This window comes from Cervus canadensis, chromosome 1 (genome assembly GCF_019320065.1).
Source record: "Cervus canadensis isolate Bull #8, Minnesota chromosome 1, ASM1932006v1, whole genome shotgun sequence".
Lineage (NCBI taxonomy): Eukaryota > Metazoa > Chordata > Mammalia > Artiodactyla > Cervidae > Cervus > Cervus canadensis.
The window spans coordinates 71,260,574-71,288,396 of record NC_057386.1 but is presented as its reverse complement, the minus strand read 5'-3'; the positions used below and the strand labels follow the sequence as shown (position 1 = coordinate 71,288,396).

Sequence of the window (27,823 nt, the reverse complement as noted above, 5' to 3'; positions counted from 1 at the left end):
GGAGAGACCCAAGTTCCCTTGTAAGCCTATGTAAGGATGTATGATCTGTTTGGGTATCTGGGATTTTTTTTTTTTTTTTTTGACAGCTTGATGTACTTGGTGTGAGAAGAAAATAAATTGCCTCCTGAAGTCATACGGAAAGCCAAGAATTCATTAAATAATAGCTAATAACAGTGAAGAATATTATATTCAAATAGAAGGTTTAAAACATTAGCTAAATGTTTTCAGATCTTGTTCTCTCATAATGTAGACCACTTAACTGGTCTTAAGTCATTTTATATTTAGTGTTGGGAAAAGTCTTAACCATCTTATATTTCTCATTATATTTCATTACATTTGTTATCCCCATCTGAGCTAATCCTAAGTTACACTTCAGGATCTATGTCCCCAGACTAGGACCACGCAAGTCCCCTGTGAAGCTACTGCGATTGCAGACGTAGTAACAGAGGGAAAACAAAAGTGCCTCTGGAGCAAGGTCGAGGGTAATAACAATAAGCAACGCCACAGACCTTTAAAACAAATAAACAAGGCTTTTCTCTGTGAACCAAACTATTCCAAGCCACACACGACGAGCAAGTGTGGCTATCTGCAGTCATCACTTAACGGAGATCTCTCCCTTGTCAAAAGCAGGAAGAGCCAGTCCTGAAAAACCAATCAAGCCTCAAGCCAGGAGTACATGGGAAAGAAAACTGCATTATAAATTCACACTATTAACATATCAAAAAAAAAAAATTGCACAAACAGCGGTGAAGTGACATACAGCTCGAGGTGACTTGAGACCAGAAAAAAGAAAAATTAATGATTGGATAATAGATTTCCAACACTTTCCAGGGAAGTTGGTGCCCATCTGCCCCAAATGACATCTCCTCTTGATGGTCCCACCTGTCATTTTAAGTGACTGTACTGACATTCTGGTTCATACATGGAGATTGTAATGTGTTTTTGTCTTCATGGAACACCCACCCAGAGAGTCTGAGGAACTCCACCAAATGATGACTGTGATTCCTCTCCCTGAAAACCCACCCCTTTTGTCACGTGACTCCACAGCGCCTGCCATTAAGAAGTGGAGATTCTCCTGCCCTTTGAATCTGGGCTGCAGTTGTGGTTGGCTTTGGTCACTGGAAGGTGGCGGAAGTGATGCTGGGCCGGTTCTGAGTCCAGCCCCCTGAGGCCGGAAGCATTGCTGCTCTCTCCTTTGGAACCAAGGACAGTCCAGCTGCCACATGGGCAAGCTCAGGCAAACCCACTGAAGGATGGAAGACCCTGGAGGACAGAGAGAGGCCATTCTGGCCAGAGTCATCTGAGACCAGCCATGCCCTGGCAACCTGGCAAGGTCCTGCAGACCAATGAGTCAGCCCAGGAGAGACTGGAAGAAGCACCCTGGTCAAAGATGCCCAAACTCGTGAGTTAAGTGAATGGCTATTGTGCTGAGCTGCTAAATTGCAGACAGGTTGTTACTTAACTGTATGCAAGACTCTGGTTCCTAGACTTGGCCCTACCAGCTGAGTTCCTGGTCAACACCAAGGCGCTCACACTGTTGGAGGCTCCCTTTTGCTTTCTTTCCACGGATCATCTTTTCCTTCCAGCCTCTTGACAGCACTATAGAGTTGGTTGTGAATTTGCAAATCTTTCTCTTTCTAAGTGAAGTAATATCACAACCTCTGAAAACCTGACTTCCAGAATAGATATGACTAATAAAATATCTTTCTTATCATCTACCACGGAATGCACTGTGGATGATACTGTGCAAAGAAAAAGACATTAAAAAGGAAATATTATCTCTTCCTGAACACTGCCCGCCCCCCCACCCCTGGCCCAGCAATCTGAAACAGAGTTGAAGAGGCAAGACTAAGACACAATCAATAATACAAGTCTCCACCTGGGTCTTAAGACTCAGCGGAGGCAGCTGAGCACAGTGAGCAGAACTGGGGCAGGGACAGTGGGGGCAGGTATCAGCAAGGAGGCTCAATATTGCTAGAAATTCTCTACAAAGACATAGAACCACTGGAGGTCAGAGGTGCATTAAACGAGTTTGTTGTTTTGGGTTTGTTTGCGAGGATCTTTGTTCCTCAACCAGGGATCAAACCTGTGCCCCGTGCAGTAGAAGCGCAGATTCCTAACTGCTAGACCACCAGGGCATTTCCTAGTTATTTTAGTTTTAATAACATTATTAATTCTTTTTAAAACCTCCCCCCTCCCTTTTATCTAACAGGAGAAGGATACATGGAACTCCATGGTTCAAATGACCAGACTCCTAGAACATGAGTGAAGGCAGGTAAATGGAAATGACGGGGTGTGTCTATGAGCTGGTGAAGACTCAGCATTTTTCTTAAGAGTAGAGGGGATACAGTCACTCAGTAGAAAGGAGCCAGGCAGGGGCACAACCTGATGCCCGAGGTATTGGGAGTGTCCAGGAACGCCTTGATGGCCTGGAAGGGGGGATGCTCCTGGGGTGGCGAGAGGCATCAGGGAGGGAGCTGGAGGGGCAAGCTGATTACGTGTGAGGGTGACAGCCCCCGGAGAGGCTGCCCTCCAAGGGACAGATTGTGGGTGTATTTTGAAGACACAAAAAAGTTAACCAGATTAGTGACTGAATTAGCATGCATTAAAAGGGATGCCACGGTCTGAAGCCAAGGAAAATAAACAGTAAAGCAGACGGAGGTCAAAAGACACTTCGCTCAACTGAGAAAAAAAAAAAATTAGGTAATAGCTCATTAAGTGTTCAGCAGCCAAGCTTTGCCGTTAGGCAGTTAGCTCTATCCCTTGCCCCTGAAACTTTCTAAGCCTCAGCTTCCTCGTCTATAAAATAGGTTTAACATTAATTGGGCTATTGGGAGGGTTAACTGAGAAATTACATTGCGTCGTTGGCACAGCGCCTGGCTCACTGTAGACCCATCTGATCAGTAACAAGGCTCAGGATGATAATAGTAGAAGTAGCAACAAGAGTAACAACAGTGGTGAGTAGAAGAAAATGTGACTTCTGAGGGAAGGCAGAAAATGACCTGGATTCAGTTTTGCAGAAATACAGACTTTGATCAACTTCCCCAAGTCTATCAAGATAAAAAGTTACTCTGTGGACAATTCTAGAAGGAGGTAAACCTTATCCAGCACAGTGAGGAAAGAAACACCTGGATTCCAGTGGCAGCACCTCTAAACTACTGACTTGCCATCTTGATTTCCTCAACTACATGCCTGTTACAAGATACAAGTGTATTTGAAGATACACTGTAACTGGCCTTACCATCACTGCTCTATTTGCACTAAACAATGCGTGAGAAGCCTAAAAGCCTTAGTACAATTTCTAAGCTATGAGATTCAGAGAATGGCTCCCTTGCTGGGGACTCTGACTCTACTACAACAACCAGGACGGAGGACAGAGCCAACTTCCGGTTTTACCACTTCTTACTTAGTGATTTGGCGGAAGGGATGCTGGAGCCTGACTGCCTGGCTTGGAACCCCAGTCCCAGCTCTTAGTAGCTGTGGAAACATGACCCGTGTCTGAGCCTCTGTTTCTCAGTTTCCATCTGTACAATGGGAACACGAACAGTGTCTTCCTCTAGGGTTGTTAGAAGTTCAAGTGGGTTCGATGGCCTGGAGCAGGCATAGTGCTAACTAGTGTCACTGACTCAGTGGACATGAGTTTGAGCACACTCCAGAAGACAGCGGAGGACGGAGGAGCCTGCAGTTCTCGGGGTCGCAAAGAGTCGGATGTGACTTAGCAACCGAACAACAATAACAAGGTACTAAGCAACTGATTGTTCAGGAAAAACCATAAACAATTAGTCAGTGTCGCAAATCCCCCGTCCCTGGAAGCCTGAGCATGTGAGTGTGTGACTCCAGGCCCCATCTTCTTGTAACAACCACCTGCTCCCTTTTGTGACTCAGATCAGCCCTTGTCTCGTGGAGCTGCAAGTCAGGAAAACCGACTTGCAGGAAAAGAGGAAAAACAGGAAAAGAGCCACACACTCTCTCTCACACGAATCACCCACCACTTTGGTAAAATCCAGGATTGCAACAAGGCATTTGGACTGCCTGCACATATGAGGGAGGCCCCTTCTGACACGAAGAATTTTAGTCACATGATCAGTTGAGTGCTCATCATGAGAAAAGCCAGGCAGGGTTAAGAAAGGCCACACTGAAGATGCGAAGGAAGGCTGCCCAAAATAAACCTTTCCAGAAGGCATACTTAGGCATAGGAAGAGCTCCAGTTAAGGGCAGTGAAACCTGAGGTCATGAATGGCAGAAAACTGACTTTTCTTTGGAAGAAAGATGCTAAGATGTTTGACAGCCAATCAGAGTCAGCAGATAATAAGGATGCCTCGTTTACCAGGCGTCTGCTGGCTCCCACCTTCTCTGGCAGCACAAACAAAGGTATCACTGGATAAGGAGCTGCCCTTTACAGACAAATGGTATTGTAACTACAGATGCATAAAATTCTGGGAAATAGATGGAGGTGGCAGAGCAAAGGCCCATGGGAACCCGCAAGATACAACACAAACACTCACCAGCTCCCCGTTGTTGATTCAAGAAAACCTTTGCCATTTTACCGCTGAGCTCCTAACACATTTGAAACAATTCAGCTTGGACTCATTTGCAAGTCATTGCTTTCTGAAATCCACCTCTCATGGTTAAGATGTTTTCAGCCTCAATTTTATGAAATTAATAGAATGCGGGAGACAGAACATTTTTTTGGCCAGTTTCCAAACTAAAAATAGTTGAAATGACTTGTATCTTTTTATTTTCAAAAAACCCAGTACAAGAAGATTAAAAAGATATTCCCAGCCAACAACTGAGGTGCCAAGTTTCTGTCAACTGCTTGGTTCTAATTTGGAGAGTTAGATTTACATGTGATATCTTGAAAAGTGTGGTTTTTCAGAAAGAGAAGTGATGTAAGGCCACAGCAGGCAACTTTTAATCAGGCGTCTAATGACGATACTCCCAGTTCCTAGATGTTACAGATGAGTCTCAAGATTTTCTAATTCTAACTGCAGAACATCCAGATGCTTGTTTTAATTCTCCTGTCATGTGGCCCCACGAGGGGGAAACATGGGGCTCAATGACCATGACTCAGCCAGGCCTCCAGTTCAGGTCAACCTTGACCTACGCTGAATGCTTCAGACCCAGCCCACAGCACCAGGCCCTTTTCATGGTCTGGAACAGAGAGTGAGGGAAAAGGGCTGTACTGAAAAAAACTATAACTGTACTGGAAACAAACAAACCAACCAGGTATCAAGTGCAGCTTCCACATCAGTGGTCCTTAGGCCTTGCTGCATTTTTAGAATCATCTGAGGATTTTAAAGAAAACACCAATGTCTAGGTCCTATCCCAGACCAACTAAATCATAATTTCTGGCAGTGGGGCTGGACCCTGGCATGTAAAATACAAAAGCTTCCCAGGTAAGTCTAATGTCAGTCAAGGTGAGCTCTGCTGCTAGATTAAGAAGAGGTGGCACAGAAACTGTAGGAATTTAACCTCCCCTCCCTTGCAAAGCCCCAGTCATGCGGCTACTGAATCCCTCGCCCTGACATGAGACAGTCTGCCTTCTGGATTCCAAGAAAGATCTGGGCAAACATGCAGGCTGCAGCCCTCAAAGGCTTGTCTCCTAGGCTGAAACGTAGAGCAGAGTTTTCAAAATTATCTTTGCCGTCATCCCAGAAAGCCATCAGCAAGGGCTGCCCCATCTTCTCCTCTGGGGCAATTACAGTGCTGAGCCTGGGAAGCCTTGGTCCTAGGAAACATTAATCGCAAAGGACTAAGGAATGTTAAGTGTGGGCTCAGGCAGGAGAAGTCTCGATGGTTTGGGGAAGGGGTTTGATGTCACAATCACAGATGCTGGGAATCCTCAAAATGGGGATCGGGATGGGTGGCCTTCGAGTCCCCTTAAAACAGCATTCCACCAGCGATTTTTACTACTACTGTGTGTGTGTTCAGTAGTGCAGTGAGTCTGTGGTTCCCTGGACTGTAGCCCGCCAGGCTCCTTTGTCCATGGAATTCTCTAGGCAAGAATACTGGAGTGGGTTGTCACTTCCTACTCCAACGGGATCTTCCCGACTCAGGGATCAAACCCACTCTCTTGCATCTCCTGCATTGGCAGGCAGATTCTTTACCACTAGCAACACCTTGGAAGCCCTTTAATCCTCCTGGGTTCCCTTAAAGTCATTTGTGTGTTGAATGTGTGTTGAAGGAGCAAGAAAGACTCCCCTTAATCAGCAAGCAAGAAAGAATCAAGTGTTTTCCATCTCGCTTTTGAAAACAAGAAGATACGGACACGCTTGAATTTGTCTCTGTGCTCCGGTTCTGCAATGACGTGGCTGGCAGAGGCTCCCAGCCCCGGTGTCCACAAACAGCTGCACCCTAGGGTCCCAGCAGGTGCACGCACAGAGCCTGGCTCAAAAATTCAAGACGAGAACAATGGCACCGTTATGAGGCTGGGGGACAAGGCCCAATGCTAACCCAACATCTGATAAGGGAAAGAGCTAGAAGCTCAGCCACAGCTCCCCGGGGTCTGGCCCTTTGGTCCCGGGATCACAGCCACGGACACAGCCAGGTGGAGTACCCTGGCACGAGCCGATATCAATTATAGGGCCTGATCAACCATAGAGCAAGTGGAAGAAAAAAAATAATAATCTCTCCCTCTCCCCCGAAAATGTATTCCTTTCCTTTTCACATATCTTCTCCCGTGGGCTGCGCTGCCCCTGTCACCAAGTTTACATTTACATCCAAATATGCACACACACAAAAAAATTACCGATGCATCTCACTCCCCGGTGACTTTGTAACAGGTTGCTAGGTAACAGTGCACACAAGTCAGGTTTCAGGACCTCTAGTAAGCCACCATAAAATAGCTGCACGGGCCTTTTGCATAAACAGCGTGCATTTGTTATCTGTTTTCTTATGCCCGTTGATCAGTCAGTAAATACTGCGACTGCCAAACCCGTAAACAAGTCCCCGTTAATAGCCGGCTGAGGAAACAGATGACAGGAGAAGGCTTGGGCGCATGGTTTTCCACCCCAGCCTCCTGACTGGCTTTTCCTCTTGTGTTCCTCCTGTTTGCAAGCCTGGCTTTCAGCAGCCACAGGTCTTATCTTACACTCCCTGAGAATGGGTCTGTAGCTAATTACAGACTGATGTGGGGCACCCATAGCTAAGCCCACCAGAAGTCGTGTATTATCAAGCCTTCCTCTACCCTCTCTCACCTTCCTCAGGATTTAAAAACTTTCTGGAGTCCTGGAGTAAAGAAGACACCTTCTTCCTAAGAGCTACTCACCCCTCCAGTTTCCCCCTTGTCTGCTAAGTAAGGAAATGTCCCATTTAGCCATCCTAAGTGAACACGCCCACCATTGCACTCCTTCCCTTCAGGAAGCACTAGAAGAGCCCAGGAAACGAGCCCCTTTTGCTCTGACATTGGTGGGACATACTATCAAGAAAGAACCAGTGCTCTCCCAGAAGTGAAAATTGAAGGATCTGCAGCAAAACGAAACCCAGAAGCCCATGTTTTCCCCACATCTCCAAAGATGTTTATGTGTAAAATGCAGAGTTTTCAAGAGCACATGTTCCCTTGGCTGGGATGGGAGAGGAGAAGGCAGGGACAGATCTTTGTTCATTGCCACGCTCAAGGCACCTGACTTCCTGCCACTTGACCATTCACGGCGTAGGATGTGCTCACCGGTCACGCAGGGTGGGGTGCCTCCCTGTGACATTCCATCTCAGTTCTTTCTGCGACGCCTCACTTCCATCCCCTGCCTTTCCTTATTTCTTCCAACCAGCCCTGAGCACTCCTGAGGGGCACAGACCTGGGGTGATGGGAACGTTCCAGAAGACCTGACTGACGTGTCACTGAGCAAAGGGACTTCAGAGTGAAGCAGAACCTCTAATTCACCTGGCGATGACATTTAGTGAAATTTGACTCACAGTCCATTTAAAGGAAGGTGGTGACCAATTATTCTCCATTTAAAAGGGTATTGTCAATCTCCAAAGAGCTGAAATGGCATTTGGAAATCATCGTGGGGCCTGCCGTCTTTACTGAGAGACAGAACCAATTCTCAGCCGACCTTTCCCCACCCTCTACATCTCTTTTAAAATTTAAAATCAGACTTTAAAAAATATAATGAGTAGCAGCACAGGCCCACAACAAGTTTTCTCATTACAAAAAAGTCAGGAAAAACAGTGCTCCTCCGGCATCATGACACTCCCTATTCAATTCCACGACTTAATCAAACAAATTGGTGGCTGATGGGGCGGTGTGGGGGTGGGGAACTAAATGAAACATCATGTATAATTTGATGGTGAAAGTGGTATCAATTAGTAATACATTTTTATGACATACTACCACTTCTTTCTAAAAAGCACTTGAGGCAGCTGCAAAAGAATATTAACAATTTTTTTTAAATTCCACTTTACATGAGGTTCCTAGTGTAGTTATGTTCACAGAGACAGAAGGTAGAATAGTGACTACCAGGGCAGAGGGGAGGGAAGAATTCTTGGTTAATGGGTACAGGGCTTCAGTTTGGGAGGATGAAAAAGTTCTGAAGACAGATGGTAGTGAAGATTACACAACAATGTAAATATATTTAATGCTAAGGAACTGGATACCTGAAAATGGTTAAGAGGGCAAATTTCATATTTTTTTTTAACCACAATAAAAAACTTTCCATTAGGAAAAAACAAAACCTAAAGATAATTTTATCATTTGCTCAGATTTTAAAACTCTAAAATTTTTCTGATAGTACTCTGTGTATATGTCCTTTAGAATCTTTCACATCAAGGCAATTAAGAACTTGAGTATATGCAAAGCAAGATGTCCCATACAAGCCCTTTCAAAGAACCCAGTGGAGAGACAAGTTAAATAAGGTTTAAGGTCAATGGAGAGACAAGTTAAATAGGGTTCAAGGTCACACAAAGAACTAACTGTCACCAACCTGGCTGCCTGTGACCTGTCCCCCACAGCAGGAACCCATAACAGGGGGAAACCAGAAAGAAATCAACCATCTCTGTTGTTTCGAGACCCAAACCACAGCCATGCCTACTTCCACAGGACAGTTTAAAAAAAAAAAAAGTCTCAAGGAGAAAATGTGTGAGGGTGCAGACAGCTGTCATGTAGAGGGACCTTGAAATCACTTAGTCCTACCAGCTCATCGTATAGCTACGAATACTGGTGGATAGAGACAAAACGGGGGAGAGAGAGAGAGAGAGGGGACACCCCTCTTCAAGTACCTGACAACTTCATGAGAAAATCAGACGCCATCTTAACAGAGATGTCCTGGCTGAACAATGCGGACGCACTGTTGGCCGCGAACTCGGAGGGCTCTCTCAGCTTTGTGTGGTTGGCTGGCCTGTCGGTAGCATTCAGAGGAAAGGAGGTTGGCAGGCCGTTATCTTCCTTGGGCTCCTCCTTCACCAGCAAAGGCGAGACGCCAGCCCCACCCTGGCTAGTCCTCTCTGGAGTGCTGGACTTCATCATGGTCCCCACTAGCTCTGTCCCTCCTCCTTCCCTTTGCTGCCCCAGGCAGGCACTGTCACTGAGGTGGGGAGGCCCCTTGACCTCGGGGTCTGGGAGCTCCTCCTTCACCTTGGCTTCTGTCCTCAGGAAGTGCTGATGGCAACGCATGTGGAGCTTCAGGCTGAAGTGGCGGGAGGAAGTGAACGGGCAGAGCTGGCACTGAAAGGTCTCTCCCCGGTCCTGGTGCTGATGAACCTGATGGAGAAGCAACAAGAGTGAGCTGGCCACTGCGTGCCGACGGAGGACGCCCTGCTGGGCCTCCACCCTTTGCATGTTTGCATGGCTGAGCTGCTGGGTCACGTCTGACTCTTCGCGACCCTGTGGACTGTAGCCCGCCAGGCTCCTCTGTCCGTGGGATTCTCCGGACAAGAATAATGGAATGGGGCTGCCATTCCCTTCCTGGCCCAGGGAATCGCATCACCAGAGGAGCACTTCATCGCGTATTTCAGGTCATGAGGGTCATCCCTAAACACAAAGCGGGTCCACACAGGTTAAGAGTCCACTAGGAGATCCACACTCAACAACCGGGGATGCTGTCTGCCCACGGAGGCTGTCTAGGGTAGAAACCTCTTCATGTTCTAGTCATCCCACCTCCGTTGATGTCTTCAAAGAAAACATTATAAACCCAGCACAATTTGAACTAACGTAATTACTAGTTGGGGGGGGGGGTGGTCAAAAGAGGTACCCTGTCAAGTCATTCTTCCCACAATATAATATGTTACATGGACCCAATGATTACCACCCAGAGAAGTAGTTATGCTTTGCAAACATAATTTCCACTTTCAAAAATGCTTCTCTAGGTAATTAAGACTGTGGAAAATAATGCCTCCAGGGCATTCCCGTTTCATAGAGAAATTGAGACCCTGGAGCACGTGGCCAGAGCAAAAGGACATATAAAGAAAGCAGACAGGGAGGGACTGCCCTGGTGGCCAAGTGGTTAAGAATCCGCACTCCCACTGTAGGGGCATGGGCTCGACTTCTGGTCAAGGAACTAAGATCCTGCATGCTGTGCAATGTGGACAAAAATAAATAAATAAAAACAACTCTCTAAGCTTCTAAGACACCCTTCCTTTCTGTATTCCTCCAGCCATCTACAGGCAGCATTTAAAAAAAAAAAAAAAAAGGAGCACAGGGGAAGAAAAACCAGAGGCTGATGCCCACCAAACAGTCTCAGCAAGATGAAACCAGAGGTGCCAAATATGGTTCTTTCTAGCAGGGTCTAGATAGGCATGTCTACCACGAAAGAATGCAGACTTGGAAACCCAGTTCCAGCCTTGCCTGCACAATACCTGTAAAAATGGGAAGAAACGTTTTTCTTTCCTTCCTGTCATGATCAAATTTAGGGCTTGAAAAAGTGAGGAAACCGCTGCATTGGCCTGAGCCAGGCGTGGAGCTGGCAGGTGTAAGCTTGTAACTTCCCCATTCATCTCTGCCAATGTACTTGAGCACTGACCTGCTCCACCCTGCTATTTCAGGACTGGCCCTCCCTCGAGCAGAAACTGCCAATGGCGTAGATTTGGGCCAAAAGATTTGGGGAACTGTGTGATTTTGGAAAAAACGAGGGAAAGGAATTCAAACCCAGAGTCAAACCGACCTCTCCTCTTTGGCGATCTAGGCAGGATTTGAACCCGGGTCGAATGAAGGTGAAAGGTTAAAGGTTCCTTAATCCACTGGGCCACCTGGCCCCTCTGCGTGGGCTTCCTTTCTAAGAGAGCAAGTTTTACTACAGCTGTTTATGCATTCTGAGTGCAATCCAAAAGCATTATTCACCAGCCAAAACATACTTTTAAATAATGTTCAGTGACCAACAAAAGCAAAGAAATTAAGTTAATGGTGAGATCCTGTCGCTACAGCACCCCACTGTGGCTTTTTGAAAAAAACAACAGAAGAGATTCTGGGTCCCCCAAAGCATGAATTTCTCCAAAGAAATAACCAGATACACTTAAATTCAGCAGCTCATTAAAAGGCTTTCCGCCTGCCAGGTGGGGAGAGGCTGGAGGGTGCCACACACCCTTTGTTGCTGGCTGAGGACTGTCTCAGTTCTTTCACAACAAAGGGACTTCACTCTGGAGTGGATGGGTTCACTTGCTTTCTCCCTCACACAGTCGGGAACATTCCCCACCCTCTCTTCTACCCGGCTCACACGGGAGCTGGCGCTTTGTGGGGCCTCCGGTCACAGCCCCGGGGGACCCTGACAGGTGCCACCCACTGCTTGCCCCGGAGCCAGGTGGTAAAGGTCACTAGGCAGAAAGCTTCTGCCATCCCCGGGAGCAGGGTGGTGGGACAGATCCCGTTTCAGAAATGTCCGGACATCTATTGCCCCGGCAGAGGACAGGCGCTAATCAAGAAGGAAGCTCCGGAAGCAGCTTCTGGAAAAGAAAAAGGATGGAGTCCAGGTTCTAAAATCCAAAATCCTGGATTCAAAAGAGTTCATGCCCAAGCCCCATGCACAGCTCCTTTTCCACCCCATCCTGGCTTGGCTATATTTAGTTGCAGGAAAATGAGTGAGTGTGGAAAAGAAAAACAGTGGATGTGGTGCTGACGGTCACACTTAGCATTATATTTGAGCTAGACCTGCCCAGAGGGGCTGAAGCTCACATTTGGCCGTGGAGGGAAGGCTCGCCCCTGCTCTCCTGACAATAAAAGCCCCTTCTGGGAGCATCTGTACTCTCTTTAGCCTGACATTGCCTTCAAAATCGCTCTCAGTTGGCTACGGTCAAGAAACCCTTGACTAAAGCGTGTCATTCTTTCCAGGTCACGTAGAGAGGGGCTGCCTGCTGGTCACCCTACACAGACAGCGCATGTCACCACCACAAGAAGTTTAAAGACTGTTGTATCACCGTGTCCCTCTCCCGTGCAGCAGTCGGACAGTGTAGGGAACAACGTCTCCTCCACTCACCCCGCTTAGGGGGCCAGGCAGGCTCGGAGGGGGCAAACCTAGCGGCCACTGCCTTACCTAGCACATCTGAGACTAGAAAAAGTCAGCACCCTGACCCCTGCCTGCTTCTTGCCATTTCTTCACCCATGTTCCTGTCCTCCTCACCTTCTCTGTTCAATTCCAGCTTACGAATTCCGTATTGAATTCCTGTATGCTCACTCATCCAGGAAAGTTGTAAAAGACTTAATGGAAATCTAAGATAACCCCGAGGAAGCTGGAGGCATTTACAAGCTCCTTCCGAAGCAAGCCATAAAAACATTTGCATGATATATTAAGGAGAAAAGGCAGGCTTTCAGAAAATGTACAGTGCCTAGAACCCAGTAAGTACTATAGTTGAACAAATCCGTTAAGAATCCCATTGTTCCTTAAGTAAATCTATATAATAAATACAGAAGGCTATACAGATTAGCATGGTAATAATGGTTATTTCTGCGTGATGGGATTAAGGACCAATTTCAGATTCTTTTCATCAGTTTTTCTAAATTCTCTTTGTGTCACAAAGAGAGAAAAGCAATAAAATTTAGAGTCATTCTTTTATGCCGTGTCATTGATTTATTTCTAAATGTAAATGTTAATATATATTCAGATGGCTTTTGGATAGTAATTACATTTTGGATAGTAGCCACATTTCTTGAGGGCTTCTCCATGCTGGGCATCAAATTAAGTGCTTTATATCCATTATTTCATTTAACCCTTAAAACAACTCCACAAGATATACCATATGATTACTATCTCCAAGAGCGGAAACAGAGGCTTGGAGAGGTTAAATGATTTACCCAAAGCTCCACAGCTACTGAAAGTCTAACTAAGGCTTTTTGTTTTTGTTTTTCTGACCACAGGGTTTGAGATATTAACCTTTAGGCCATACTGTCCCTGCTTCTGAGGCAGGACTCAGACTAGGAAATCTGTTCCTACCATAGCCTCTGGCGAACAGAGCAGAGAGTATCTATTCCTAAGGAAACCACCATGATGTTTCTCTGTAGACCATGTTTTCAAAATCTAGCAAAATTAAAGTCTATCTCATCAAAATTAAATCATGAGCTCTTTGATGAAAGCAAAAAACACTAGCCCATAAGTGAGGTGGAGAAGAGAAAAGAAAGTGTGCACCATCTGAGCAAATTAAACTTGCGTGAGCCCTTCTCACATGTCTCTCCTCAAAAGCTCAACAGGTTAGGACACCATGGGTTTGAATAAAGTAGTCACTTCACACAACTGCTTCATTGTACTGGTTATTGATTTGTTCTGAAAGCATTCTAGGACCCCACGACCTGCAGAGCCCTGGCTGTTCTCATCTGTAACGCTGTCGTGGCCGACCGTCTGTATCACCAAGGCACCCCACTCATCTCCCTGCAGTTTCAGGGTCACTAGTTCCTGCTATTGAAAACCCAGCTTTTTTTTTTTTTTTCCATGAGTTTATAAATAGGTTGTTTTAAGTGACCCTGAGCTGAAACCAGGCTTACAAGGTGTCAGGCCAGAAGCAAGTTTTCTGCTCACTGAAGCTTTAAATTTGCCAGGCCTGATTTCTAAACCCCAGTGTAAGGGCATAGTAACGGAGCAAATTTTAGTTTTAAAGGCACTTCTTTGAAAGTCTCCTTCTACTTAATGAAATCCACTTATGCCGGTGTAAAATACAAGATTTTTCTTTGGGAAGAGGTGACAGAGAATGAGGAGGGTTCAAGTAAAACACCTGAGTTGGCTCAGTAAAATTCAACCAACCAGAACCCCTGGTTAAATGGATTCTGATGATGAAGGGCATGGTATACTCCCCAGAGACAAAGACAAAGGGTAGAAAACAAATTATATTATAGTTTTTTTTTTTAATTTTCCAAGTTATTTCCTAAAGTCAATAGAGGTTCTGATCACATTCTTTTATATCTTCAGTTCTAAACAGTGATTCCTGATCTATTCATAAGTATGAGACTACAAGAATTTGAGAAAAGCAACTATCTCATTATGTTACACTTTACATTACACTTCCTATGGCAGGATAGTAAACACTTTACAAATAATGTTAACAGCCAGACCACTGCAAATATCAGTAAAAATGATGGTTATTACTATTAAGGTGTTCAACAACCGTTACTGAAATCAAACAACTACCACTGAACATTTCTGTGTTGAATACTTTGCCATTATTTCCTTAAATATTAATGATATCCCTTCCAGACAGACATAACTGTTTCCCTTTAACAGATGAGAAAATTTAGTCTAAAGATGCATTTGCTCACAGCCACTTAGCTAGTAAGCTGCGCAATAAGGTTTAAGGGCAGGTCTGTCAAAATCAAAAGTCCATGCTCTTTTGATTTCTTGCATCTCAGATACTGGATCTCTATGCATTTCAGGCAAAATTAGCATTAATAGAGTCTGCTAAAAAGATTGCTAGCTGCCTAAGTTTTCCCCCAGCTCACTTAAGAGTGACATGTAGTCTAGACAATTCCCGATATGCTCCTTACAGGCATAAGCCTCCCAACTGTCCCTAATAGAACACTGAAAAAAGTAGCTTCCAATGTTTGCTAAGTGTGACCCTGGGAATTATGACAACTCAAACCCTGACAGCCTCAAAGGGACCCAGTCTTGTCAGGAATGGCCCCCAGGCCTGCCACAGCGTGGACGCTAAAGCCAGATGACTTTCAACTTCCTCACGCTTCCTATTCGAAGTCTCTGGGTGTGCCTCTGGGTTTGAAGCTGGAGGGCAAAGCAACAGAAGAGGGTGCTCCCTCCAGGAAGAGGGGCAGGTCCAACAGCTCTTCCTGAACCTGTCTCGCCCTGCTTCTTACTCCTCCCCAAGTTTTCCTCCACGTGCCCCCCAAATGCGTCACCCTGCAAGGCCAGGTTAGGCTGCCGCTCCCCAATGGGAAGGGATGGTTCTACATGACCTATATTATCTGGCTGCTGAAGCTGCTCTCTGCCTTTAAGTTCTGGGCTGTCAAATGGACATGAGGACGCTTATAACGAGATCCTTTCCAATACGATCCTTTTATCCGCATCACGCTCTACCTTACGACCCTGAGCTCAGACCCCGGTTGGTGCGAGGGCCCTGGCTGTGCCTGCTTCGCCTTCAGGCCCGTCCGCGGGGGGCTTACCTTCATGTGGGATTTGAGATTGTCCTTGCGAGCACATCGGAACGGACAGAGCGGACACTGATGACTTTTTAAACCTGTGTGAATCACCATGTGCCGCTTCCAGTAACTCTTCCTTTTTATAACCAGACCACATATGGGACACTGGAAAGGCTTGCCGCTTTCCTCTTCTGAGGCTTGGGAGAAGGAGAAAGACAGGAAAATTAAGGAAAACAAAAAGGCACGTTGTATCCAGCACTAATTCACATGCATTGCTGTATCAAGAAAACTAACGAGGAACTGGGGGGCTGGGGAGGGCTTTTTGCTTGTCCTTTTGTTTTTGTTGTTTTTTGTTTGGGGGTTTTTTTTGGTTTGGTGTTTTGGAGGTCTTTTTTGGTTTTGCTTTTTCGTTTGTTAGTTGTTTTTCTCATTCCAAGACTTTATCTGTGAGGAAGCTTTATTCCTGCTTTTCTTCAGGTGGAAACCCGTGTTCATCTCATGACTTCAACCTGGGTTCCATTCTTTCAAAATCGGCTCATCCTGCCTTGGAAAAGTCCTGCTTTCAGAGGCCACCCACCACGCTTCAGAAGGCATCCCACACCTCAGCCCAGAGAAGCCCAAATCCAGGGCCTTTGTTTCCTGAAGGCAAGTGCCAGACTCGAGTTCATATCTGAATTTCTGACCTTGGAAAATGGCAAGAAATAAAGACAACTCAAAGGGACCGAGAAGAACGCCACGCTGGAAACCAAAGGGCCATTGTAAAGCTCACACGCCAAACCCTAATGGAGACAGACTTCACTGACTTGTGCTGTGACGGCTTGGGCAGAAGCTGCTGACAATTTGGCCATCGGGGGCCTTAAGGTGAGAGGTTGTCACTCTTATTTTTGACCCTCCACTGGCCACTAAGGTGTGCTGCCCTCTGCGGAGCCTGGGGCCCACAGCCCACTTTGGGAAAAGCTACAGTCAGGCGGCCACAAATGCTTCCATTTTTCAGGAATGCAAACAAACCAAGTACTTCCTGCAAGGAAAGCTGAGATCACTCCTCCACCGGCCCCAAAGGGGAGGGTGTCTGCTGTGCCCCTGTGTTGCTACACTTCTGGTCCACCAATTTATACTGCACAGGGTCACACAAGCCTCTGCTATTTGGGGATAGAGGAAATAAAAACAGAATTAAGGACTCAGGCTTTCCCTTCATGTGGGATCAGAAATTTCCAAACTGGTTAAATACATTGTAATACACTCATGAAATAAAATGTAAGAAGCCCATTTTAAAAAATAAATTAGATCAATAGATGCTGACACAGAAACATGTCCAAGATAGTAGTTAGTGGATAAAGCAAGAATTGAAACTATAAGTCTAGAAGGATTCTATTTTTATTCTCTAGAAAATAGTAACCAATTGCTGCTCAGACCACTAGGTGAAAGGTTGATAGGGGACTTTATAAAGGATGTATCAAGCTGACAACACCTAGCAAACCATTACTCAATCTCAGCATCACTAAGAATGGATGCACGTTGGGTGCCCTTTGATAATCCATGTATGAAATATTCTTACAAAATATTTAATCAAGCTTCTAGATAACTAGTGAGTTTCCTGGAAATACAGGTGGTTTTAATAAAAAAAAAAAAAGTTACACATACTAAGAGGGATGGAATCAGCCAAATTCAGAATGTGGGACATTCTATAGAACAGATGACCCAGTTTCTTCAACAAGTAACTGGCATTTTAAAAAGGGAAGAGGTTATAGATGAAAAGACACTTAAGAGACAGATAAAGCAAATGCAAGGTGTGAAACTTATTTCTGCTCCCGATGTGAATGAAACAATTATAAAAGGACACTTTTGAGATAATTAAAGAAAATACTGATTATAGCCCTGGTGTTCCATAATATCATATGACAATCGTTGATCCTATTACATGTAATGCCAGTTATTGTTACTATGCGTTTTTAAAGTCCTTAGTGGTGCTGGTGCTGGTGGAGGTTTAGTCGCTAAGTCGTGATCAACTTGGGACCCTACAGATTAAAGCCCACTAGGCTCTTCTGTCCACGGGATTCCCCAGGCAAGAATACTGGAGTGGGTTGCCATTTCCTTCTCCCCTGGGAGATCTTCCTGACCCAGGGATCAAACCAGTGTCTCCTGCATAGGCAGGCACAGGCAGGCAGATTCTTTACCAGGGAAGCTACCAGGGAAGCCCTTAAAGTCTTTGTGTGCTATGCTTACTCCCTCAGTCGTGTCTGACTCTTTTCGACCATGGACTGTAGCCCACCAGGCTGCTCTGTTCATGGGGATTCTCCAGGCAAGACTACTAGAGTGGATTGCCATGCCCTCCTCCAGGAGACCTTCCCAACCCAGGGATTGAACCCAGGTCTCCCACACTGCATGTGGATTCTTTACCCTCTGAGCCACCAAGGAAGCCCCTTAAAGTCCTTATGTATACATAAATACTTGCAAGCAAATGAATATGAGGTCTGGGATTTGCTTTTAAATACTTGGGCAAAAAAGAAAAAAGAGAAATAGGAAGAATGAGATGAATAAATGAAACAATGATCATCTTTTACCTGTATGAGAATTATCTAGAAATGTACATAGAAAACCATTAAGCAGTTCATTTTAAAGGACTGTGGATTAAAAGGAAGGGATCATGGTGGGAAACTTGTTTTCATTGTATATTTCTCTGTACTATTTGAATCTTTTTAATATATACATTACTTTTATAATTTTAAAAGGAAATATTCCCAAGTGTAAACTTTTAAATAATCTTATTATTTATTCATGGAGTCAACTGAATCTCCACATGCAAAGAACCACTTAAAATGAATGGAATCAGAAGAGTTCTGGAGTAAAGCCAGGGCATTCCAATTGTTCTTACATTGCTTATAGGTATAAGCAATATTGGTTAGCGCAACGAAGGACCTTGAAAAAGAACTCTCTATCTGAAAACATATCCCTTAAGTCTGGAAATTCCACTTGTGACGGGTCCCATCACAGAACTCCCTTTTCTGACTGGGGGACAGGGTGGAGACTGAGGATTTCCTCTGACTCGAGGAAAAGCACACTTCGTGAAGGCTCATCAACACGCTTCTTCTCAACCCACTCGCACTCTCCTCCCACCTTACTGATCGCCTCTGCTGACCTGGACTCCTAGCCCTAATTCAGCCTCTCATCGCCTATCCTTTACCATCATTCCCTCCACTCTGACATCTGGATCCCAAAGACGGCATGGTGAATAACAGATTTGAGAGAAAAGACTGACTCAGGGCTTCCCTGGTGGCTCAGAGGTAGAGAATCCGCCTGCCAATGCAGGAGACACAGGTTCAATCCCTGATCCAGGGAGATGCCACATGCCACAGAGCAACTGAGCCTGTGTGCCACAACTATGGATCGTGTGCTCTAGGGCCCGGGAGCTGCAGTCACTGAGTCCACGAGCCCTAAGTACTGAAGCCGGCACGCCCGTGCTCTGCAACAAGAGAAGCCACTGCAATGAGAAGACTGCACACTGCAGCTAGGAAGCAGCCCCAGCTCTCCACAACTGGAGAAAAGCCCACAGGGCAACAAAGACGCAGCACGGCCAAAAGTTAAATAAATTAATAAAGCTATATACATATAAAGACTGAATCAGGCCCCTAGGTGATATTGCTGTCACAAGCCAAAGGGGGAAAACGATAATAATGTCTATTTGGGGTTATTAAGAACATCAAAGTAATATGAAAGAGATATACAAACAGGCTGCCACTAATCCCCATCTTCAGGAAGTACTTCCCACTGTCTAAACCCTAAACTGCCTGTCACACAATTGTCTGGGAGAGGAGAGAAAAGCTGAGATGTCATACCCTGACCTGAGATTTCATGGCACATCACAGGAAGGCAATCAAAAGGCAATTCCTCACAGAAGGAACATCTCTGGCTTTGCCTGGACAACTGGCTTTGCCTAATGTGACCAACAGGCTTCCTGTTTTTTCTGACACTCTCTACCCCTGCCCTAATCACCTTTTCTACATTGTATATGGATCAGACTACACTATGTTAAACCCTGCATATTCATATTTCATATAAATTTATTTTATTTGGGAGCTATGCTTTCTTAGGTTTAATTAATATCAATTATACATAAACAGTGCACAAATTAGGGTGCCCTTGGACTGACTGGGGGGAAAAGTTCAAATAGTCATAATGAAGAGAAACTAAGTGCAAGATAAGCGGTCCAATAGCCAAACTACTGTAACTATTTGACAATTTTAACTTATCACTGCAGGAAAGGAAGACAGAGCCAATGTAACCGGAAAACAATGACCGAGTTTAAAAATTGGAATTTCCCCTGGTAATACTTGCATTTTTATTTATTAAAAATTTATATTTTGGTAAGATGCTTTCCATACATATACGATGTTGTTAACTACTTTTGAGAAAGACAGAAGCAAGGATGGACTCTATTTTGTATGCCAAAATATTTTCAAAGAACTGACAGCTGTAAATTTCACTCAGATTTAGAGTCTAAAGAAATATGACCACTTCCTCAGAATGAACCACAACATGTTTTCAAGGTAACAGGATTGAAATGTTCATAATTTTACTGAGTTTACAACTGTTCGACGAACAACGTCCCCCCAGTACACCACTAGTTAGCATCACTGCAAACAAAATTAAGTGCTACGAGACCTGGTGCAGTAGACAGCTGCTAATTTGCTCCCTTGGAGAAAACATGTTCTCTTTATAAGCAATAATATTATTGGAATAAAAAAGATAATAAACGTGTATAAAATGCCTGTCATGGAGGCTCTCGGTAGGAGCTATTGTAATGACTGTAGTGACAATATACTCTTCCCTCCGAAGCAGAAAACTTACCATCAAAGCAGGTATAAATGTAAACAACTGACATCACACAATAAATATGTAGCCCATGTTGGGCTTAACCCAACATGGCAGATTATTCTTGGGGCCAAGAGGAAATAAAATTCAGTAGGAATCCACAGTGCTGTTCACATAGGTCCAGTTCAGCCTATGCAGAATTCTGATGTCAAGTTCAGCTCAGCAGGGAAAAGAGGAAGATGGAAAAGACGGAAGGAGAGAAGAGCAGGGTGGAGGCCGGAAAGGGTTGGGGCAGAGCTGGAAGTCCTTACCACCCAACACAGGGCCAGGGACCAAGTACAATTCAGCAATTGTATGTTGGACCATAATGAAATTCAGTGGAAAGGGCTGGGTCAAGATAGTATCCCAAAAAATGAAACAAGGACTGGAAATAGAAGAAAAAGGTACAGGAATCTGCCCGTAAGTCCCAGCAAAATAGTGCTAACCCAAGAGCACATGCTTTTCACACATTATGCCAACACACATCTTGAAAGAATGGGTAGGTAAACCACGATGATCACACAGAGATGTTCACATACTCATAGCTCACTTGTTTCCAAAATTAACTCCCAAGCAGCTTATAATCAAAATGTATGCAGTGTGACTACCTCATTAATAAAGTACAATCAGGTATGTCCATCTATTTACAATGGACAGGATCTGTCCTGCAGAGAGATCATGCAGGAAGTTTGAGAGTGAATTTTAAGAAGCAACATATGTAATTCAAAAATTGGAGAAAAAAAAGTTTTGTTTTGAGTGGACAGACAAATAAAATGAAAGAAAGTAAAAGTAAGGAATTCTAAAGCAGGGAAGAACCTTGAAGATAAATCTTAACCAGTTCAGGGTGCAGTAGAAGCAACTGAATTGGGATAGATGCTTACGATGGTCCCTCTGCTCATGAGTGGCAGAGTAGTGATGACAGACAATCTCTTCACTTCCGGTTGGTGCTCTGCCCTATTGCCTATATATAAAAATTTCATTGTGCTAAAAAAAAAAAAAAATGGAGGGTTTTAACTGAATCACTGTAACTCAATGTAGGTATTTTTTTAAACAAATAATTGCTTTGTAGGCTTTGAAATAAAACTTTACCTTGCTACATCCTAAGTGGCAATCTGTAGAAAATCAAGATAATTTGCAAGTGCATAGTTTCTGCAAACAGACCCCTCCATACACAGCGAAGGAGTTTAAGATGACAGGTGACCCTGGGTGTCTGTAATCCATGCACCATCCATCTCAACTCTAGGCCCACTAACCTACTAGTGCATATCTGTGTAGGATAAGACACCCTCCTTCGTAACAACATACAGGGATTTGATATCTTTCCATGGAATTTATTGGGCAAGTCTTTCAAATGCTATTTCAGGGAAACACAAAACTCTGTTGGTCATGGATGTCACTGGGTCCTTCTGTTGTTACTGACATTGAGATCATTGAGATATTGAGATAATTGATGCATATTCTAACAACTGGTAAATATTCAGTAAAACTTACAGAAAAGCCTGATATCTTGAGACAATCTAAGTTTAAGTCACTGGGGAGATATTATGGAGATGAGCGACAGAGAATTCTGAATCTTGATTAAAAAGCGGATTCCTTTTCTAAGAAAGTCCCTGTATGCGATCATCCCCAGATTATGGCTCTAATAATGATGGACCTGAGGGGAGTATCAGAAAAGGTGACCTGTCTTTCTGGACTTTCTCTGCTTTTGCAATAATGTTAATAACATCTCATAAATAGGAATGAAAACAGCAACCAGAAAACCCTATCTATTGACCCAGGAAATATTCTTAGCTCCCAGCTGTACGAAACCAGCTTGCTCCTAAGCATATTTAAATTTTATTCAGGAAAATAAGATGTTTTGGAAGACATTCTCTGGAAAAGGCTCCTCCTGATTTCTTTTAACCAGGAGCCTGGCATCCTGGGAATCTTGGTAGCCTTCTATAAGAAACTTTGTCTTTAAAATAAAAACTATTTATTTTGTTCTGAGCTGCAGCAGAACAGTAGCTTCAAAGAGAATTGAGTCAATGTGTGACATTTATCTTTAGAGCAAACGGACATAATCTTCTCTCTACCGTGTCCCCTTTCAGAAGAGCAGTGTCGCATGTGCCGGGGCTCAGGGTCACATGAAAGAAACCTCCTACTTCAGCAACACCTCTCTTTGCAGGGGGAAAGGCTATCAAGTGATGGACTCTTTAAGGAATTAAATACACTATGACCTGGCAACAACCGAATCCTGTTCAAAAAAGAAGAATAAGGCCAGACCTAAAAGACACCTTTTTTTTTTTTCATGGTTTGGACTTCCCTTGACCTAAAGAAGGTCAAAGAAACGCTAGTGTCTAAATGACTCAACACAAGGCTGGCTTTTCTAGCACATCTTGCTTTGTAACTCCAGAATCAACTTTATATGCCCTTTGTGCAACATTTTGAGAAAGAGCTTCAAAATATAAGTCCTGCTTAGAATCAGGATAGTGTGTATTTTTGTGGATTCTTTTGGGGTGGGGGGTGGGCGGTTATTACTTGTTTAAGTCAGTGGGCAACAGAAACCATTTCCCTGTGAGAAGTCAGTCCACCCACCTATTGTGAATTAAACCTAGACTTCTTACAAACATAAAAAAGAAAAGAGTCATGAGAACTGTTTCGAAGCATGGGTGACAGCTCTCACTGCATCCCTGTAATGCTTCTTAGGTAAAATGGAGTCACACCCAAACCCATCCCCCAAGTGGCTCTGAAACCAACAGTACCAAGTGGAGGAGGGGAGAAGACGGGAGGCGGGGACAGATGGAAAGACTCACCTTCCCTCCCACTCCTCAGATGCAAAAACTGGTGAGGGACCTAAGTAACACCAGCCAAATCATCTCTCCATGGTACAAAGATAAACAACAAAACCAGATATTCTATCAACTTCTTAATCCATAACCCAGTCAGGATCCTGGGAATTGATAACATTCACTTTAAGTGACCAGTCAGTGCACAGAGGCACCGCCTCGCCTGTTTCCAGTCCATGCAATAAGCAACAGAACCTGTCCGGCAACCTAAACATCCACCAACAGATGAGTGGTTAACAAAATGTGGTCTATACAGACACAGACAACAGAATAATACTCAGCCATTAAAAAGAATGAAATAATGCCGTTTGTAGCGACATGGATGGACCTAGAGACTATCATCCTACGTGAAGTAAGTCAGACAGAGAAAGACAAGTATCACATGATGTCATTTATATGTGGGATCTAAAAAATGATACAATCAACTGGTTTACAAAGCAGAAACAAATTCACAGCCAGAGAGAACAAACTTATTAACAAAAGAGGAGAGGTAGGGAGGGGTTAATGAGGAGTACAGGATTTATAGATAAACAACACTACATATAAAATAAACACCAAGGATTTACTGGATAGCACAAGGAACTATAGGGAACATCGCCTAAGAACCTATAATGGAAAAGAATATGAAGCTATACAACTGAAACTAACGCAGTACTGTAAATCAACTATAGTTTAATAAGCAGACTGCAGTTAAATAAAAAAATTTTTTTTTAATTTAAAAGAAACAGAACTTGAACTTAGGATGCGCCCACATGGATACACAGGGGATCATTTTAAGAGCCCTTGTGCTTTTCTTTGCGGCCATCTTTTCTCTTGCCTGAGTTCTGCAAAATGAATATTTCTTTTTAAATACAAGTACTCCGTCAGCGGAGCCCCCTCTTGGAGTGTGAACAGAGGCACATGGAAAACAGGGGTCCCTGTCAATCAGCAAAAGAGGTGGCAGGGTCCCGTTTTAAGTTCTTTTCTCTCCTCTTTCAATTGGAACGTGGTCATTGATTCAAATAGTAAGTGTTTCAGTAACAGAACACGTTCAGTAAAGAGAAAAGAAAAATCGATTTCTTATAGACCTCCACAGTCACTCCTGCTGAGGAGCCTGTGGAGATGCGGGCGTGGTCTGCACTGTGCTCAGTCGCTCTGTTGTGTCCGACTCTTTGCGACCCCGTGGACCGTAGCCCACCAAGCTCCTCTGTCCATGGGATTCTCCAGGCAAGAATACTGGAGTGGGTTCCCATGCCCTCCTACGGGGGATCTTCCCAACCCAGGGATAGAACCAGGGTCTCCTGCATTGCAGCTGGATTCCCTATCGTCTGAGTCACCAGGAAGCCCGTGGACATTAAAGCAAAACGGGAGCCCATCTTGTCCCTGGGTTGTAGATCCTATAACAAAACAGGCAAAAACAGTCTAGCCCACCCTGGAAGCTTGAGACCTCCCCTCCTCCTCACATGCATCTAGTCACCTGAATGAAAAGCTCAGACTTCCTAACTTGCTGGTTATACCCAAGACTCTAAAATGACCAAGCCATTACAGTCAGCCTTCAGGAGACAGTCTTATCAGGTCCTTCTTTCCAAGCCACCAACAAGCTAAAGTTTATTACTATTTTGTATAAGCTTTTCCAAATAACTAATGTCCAGGTGAGTTTATAGGAGAAACACCATTTAATTCAGCTATTTAAGAACCATATGAAGAATATACATAAAGTAACATTTTATATAGACGGCCATACCTCTCTTTCTGCTGCTCCCCCTAAATGAAATTTTTATAAACCAGGAATGATTTATTCCCCTATAAAAATTACTCTGGTCCCTCTGTTTGTCTCCTTGTTCCCTAATTTTAGCCATTTCTCTCTGTATCTCACCAGATGGCAGGTGAGAAGTGAGGAGAAGGGAAACTCAGCATTGATAAAATTTTAGGATTTTATTGACACTTCAGAAACCTTGGACTGAGTGGTCTGGATCACTTAAAGAGTCATAAAAGTTCCAGATATCCATTTTCCTAGTTCTAGTCTGCTGTTTACACAAGTTTTAAAGCAATTATAATGAGTACATAGAGCTTATTCAGCAATTTAAATGGAAATTTGTCATAAACGCATCAAACTGACATTAGCTGTGATTGTTCAGTCAATGATTTGCCATTCTAAGCCTCTCTCATCAGTGTGGCTGCAAATAATCAAAAGTTGGCTAGACACACACAATGGCAATGTTTCTACTGACAAGGACACACATGGCCCACTTCCTGCTCAGGTCTGGCAGGATATCCTCCAGAGACATCTGAAACTCCATACATCCATCTCCAGGACCCTGTTTTTTACCATGGGCATCATTTAAAAACAAACCAGTACAAGAAATGATGCTTCCACTGTGAGGACCCAAGTGACTAAGTTTCTCCCTCAGATGAGTAACTGTAAACATCAAGGCTCTAGAAGATCTCCACTTCTCCTTTGGAAAGACCGTCCCCATTAGAAAGACCCATGATTCACATTTTCCACATGCACATTCCTTCAGAATCTGATTGGACTGGAATAAAATAAACAATTTGTGGAAATGCTTTGATTACATCTGAATGACAATATTCTTTAGAGTTCTTATACAATAAGAAATTACATAAGAACAGAGTATGTAAAGGCTTATGTCCCACCAAAATATTAATAAAAATGCTAATGTAAGGGTATACAAAAGGGGTGACATGAATTTCGAGACTGGGATTGACATGTATCAGTAGTGATATAAAAGAGATAACTAATGAGAACCTACTGCAAGACAAGCACATTGCTCTGTGTATGACCTAAAGGGGAAGAAAATCCAAAAAAAAAGGGGATGTATGTATACGTATAGATGATTCACTTTGCTGTACAGTAGAAAGTAATACAACATTGTAAAGCAACTATACTCCAATAAAAAATTATTTTAAAAAGCATATAGTGTGATAAATTAGGGCAGAATAGTTACTGATGACACAAAAGTCCATTTGTGATGGAAGCTGTAGGACAGTAAGCTCTCTCTTGTCAACTATTTCAAAAGCAGCGAGTTTTTTTCTTCCCCCCCGTGCAGTGATGCCATGCACTCCATGACAAAGATACTTTGATCTTCCTCCATTAAATATATCTTGTGTGGACCTAGCCTGAACTCAGTAAGGGGAAAAAAAAAAATCGTTTCTATGAAAGGGAAGGAGTACTGTATGTCTCTAAGATTATTCATTACCTTTCAAAAATAAAGCGATTGGTGAAGTTTTTGTGTCATCCACACATGAAAGACCCACCCCGAGGCTGCTTACTTATTTTGTCGTTGCTTCTGCTTTTTTATTCCTGCCTCAGATCGGATGGGGAACCCACGCGAAGGAAGAAGGCAATGAATTAGACATTGCAATTGACAGGCGGAAGAAAAAAAGACTTAGAGGCTGATGGAAATGAAAGCGTCCATACCTGAGTTGGAGGGCTTAGAGACTCTTCCCTTGGGAACGGGGAGCAACAGTAATTCCAAGGACTGTGGCGGTGGTGGAGGCGGCGGAGGCGGCGGCGGAGGCGGCGGGGTTACTTTCTCTTGCTTCTTCTCCGAAGGCGGTGGCGGTAGAGGGTCCTCAGGCACCAGTGACGATTTCTCAGCCAGAAGGGTCCCGGCAGCCCTCGCGGCGACCTCTTTCAGAAGGGCCGCCGAGGAGGTCATGGAAGCCAGGGAAAGGAAAGAGCTGGCCGGGGGCGGGTGCTCCTGGCCAGGAGTCAAGCTTCTCTCGCTGACTTTCTTGGATAAAGCTGCCAAAGTGGAGCTGGCAGACTGGGAGCTGAAAGGGGGGGAAAAGGACTCAAATCGCACGGTCTCCTCCGTCCTGGTCAGCGACTTGTCCTGCAGGACGGCATTGGCTGCAGCTTTCAGTTTGAGGATGGCGGAATCCGGGGACAAGCCGCAGGTGGTGGTTGAGTTTGGCAACCACTTACCTTGATTCCATAGGAAACGGTTACTTGGAGGGTATTGGTCATTCTGTTCCTGCTTCTCGGCCAGCTTCCTGGCCAGCACGCTGAGCTGCTGGGCGTGGTGGGACGGCGGGGAAAAGGAGAGATTGGCGCCCGCGCTGACCGGGGACTCCACCCTGCCGTTGGCCGTGGCCGCGGCGTCCAGTTTGAGGGAGCCGGCTTCCAGCAGCCGCCTCAAGTTGCTGCTCAGGGGCTTGGTGGAGCCTGGGTGGTCCTCGTCACACAGAGAAGACACGCCGGGGGAGAGGTGATCCGCGCACTGCAGTGGGTCTCGCAGGACCTCCCCGTCGAGTGCCACCAGCTCCAACGTGTGGCTGCTGGGGGTCGCGCTTCCCAAGGAGGTGTCGGGGGACGTGGACTGCTCTTGCATCCGGTCCTCCAGGCACAGCTTATAGTTCTCCTGCACTTCTCCATAGGAGGCTTCCGACGGCGTCTCCGAAGAGTTCCCATACCAGTGCTCTCCTTCACTGAGTTCTCCCTCCGCCTCGTCCTGCCTACTAACATCTGGGGGAATTAAGAAGATCAGGTTTACTCCCAAAGCAAGCAACAAGCAAGCCTGAAGACAGACAAAAATGGAGTCGTGGACATGCTTCCTCTGCCCTGCCCCTCCCGCCCCAAAACCACGCGAAAGACAGACAACCTTCCGGCAGGTCAGGGGCTGGGTCAGAGCCTCTGGACCTAAGCTTGAAA

General features: G+C 44.7%; 1 protein-coding gene across 9 annotated transcripts in view; it reads right to left on the bottom strand.

Moving 5' to 3' along the window:
• Positions 1-27,823, bottom strand: part of ZNF827 (zinc finger protein 827) — a 186,520-nt gene that overhangs the window by 122,660 nt on the left and 36,037 nt on the right. For all 9 annotated transcript variants that reach the window (XM_043485114.1, XM_043485107.1, XM_043485124.1 and 6 more), the window contains exons 2-4: positions 26,588-27,637; positions 15,521-15,693; positions 9,214-9,694 (exon numbers count right to left, since the gene is read on the bottom strand). In XM_043485114.1, the coding sequence (XP_043341049.1) occupies positions 9,214-9,694; positions 15,521-15,693; positions 26,588-27,637 (1,704 nt within the window). The remainder of the gene's footprint in view (positions 1-9,213; positions 9,695-15,520; positions 15,694-26,587; positions 27,638-27,823) is intronic.